This window comes from Daktulosphaira vitifoliae, unplaced genomic scaffold (assembly GCF_025091365.1).
Source record: "Daktulosphaira vitifoliae isolate Bord-2020 unplaced genomic scaffold, ASM2509136v1 Scaffold_2411, whole genome shotgun sequence".
NCBI classification, from domain to species: domain Eukaryota; kingdom Metazoa; phylum Arthropoda; class Insecta; order Hemiptera; family Phylloxeridae; genus Daktulosphaira; species Daktulosphaira vitifoliae.
Genome location: NW_026101971.1, coordinates 1 through 1,367, shown reverse-complemented (window position 1 = coordinate 1,367; position 1,367 = coordinate 1). Strand labels below are relative to the sequence as shown.

Sequence of the window (1,367 nt, the reverse complement as noted above, 5' to 3'; positions counted from 1 at the left end):
AGATTTCACCTTGCAAAATTTATATAGCAATATATATATAATAATTTGAGATAATTAATATCATTTTAAACTACTTTAGTGTGTACTTCAACCACGGTTATGGGTTATAATACGTATCTCCAAATATACATTAATGTAATGAGTACACNAACCACGGTTATGGGTTATAATACGTATCTCCAAATATACATTAATGTAATGAGTACACATGTGATTTTCATGGAAGCAAAAATATTTCATGTGCATTAAATAGCTGTGTCGTCTTTATTTTTAAATGTGCAGTGAATATTATACCAAAGTTTTTTTTTAATTAAATAATTTAAATATTTATTTAAAATGAAGAATCCAGTATTAAAAATGTTTTTTAAACACGATAACGCTAGTAATAGAAGCGAGTGCAATTTATGTAAAAAATTTATTACGGGTAAGCATTCATCTAACTTAGAGAAACATGTATTTGCGCATCACAAATTGCAATATGCAGATCTAATTAAAGCCAAAAATAAACTAAAACAAACAATAGAAAACTTAGATGCAGAAACATCACTAACAAATAAAGTAAGATATGATGGTTAAAATGTAATTGTAATATTGAATACACAATATTGTGTATCCAATATTACAATTACATTTTTTGTTTATTTGAAATTTTTATTATGTAGTTTATATGTCTTTCTTTTAAGATAAATAACAGTCAGAGCACATTGAATAATTTCGTAAGCATTTCTAAAAAATCCATCAAACTTAACTTGGATAAAAATTCACTAATTGCTGCTTGTATTGAAATGGTAACAATAAATGGAAGACCTTTGACTTTATTACAAGATTCAGGTTTTAGGAAAATTTTGGATCCTGTCTTAGATGCATTTTTACCGGAAAGTATGAATATTTCATAATACTTATATTTATTTGATAAAAAAATATTTCAACTTCGAAATTATATATCTGTTATCCATTTATTGAATTTATAAATAGATTATTGAGTGAAAATATGTGAAATACTAATTTATTATTTTATAAGTATCATTGAATATTAATAATAATCAGTATTATACTGAAATAAAACTGATAATAAAAACCAAAAAATTGAAATACATATACTTTATTTTATTTGTTTACTAGAGATTGCCATTAATTCTCAAAATATTAAAGGACATATTACACACTTAAGTAATAATATAGTGTCTGATATTACTAAAGATTTGAAAAACCGTATGGTATCTTTAAAAATTGATGGTGTTTCACGGCATAGCCGATCTTTTCTGGGCATCAATGTTCAATACATATCTTGTGATTCAATGCAGTTGCAAATAAAAACATTAAGTATTTCTGAAGTATTAGGTGGTCATACAGCAGAAAATCTTAAG

General features: G+C 24.7%; 1 protein-coding gene across 1 annotated transcript; it reads left to right on the top strand.

The window, feature by feature from the left end:
- Positions 1-271: 271 nt before the first annotated feature.
- LOC126909940 (uncharacterized) lies at positions 272-1,362 on the top strand (the record flags this gene model as incomplete). The annotated part of the gene is made up of 3 exons (XM_050692347.1): positions 272-558; positions 684-879; positions 1,123-1,362. Coding segments are annotated over exons 1-3 (658 nt in total), but the record flags the coding sequence as incomplete, so codon positions are not given.
- Positions 1,363-1,367: the final 5 nt, after the last annotated feature.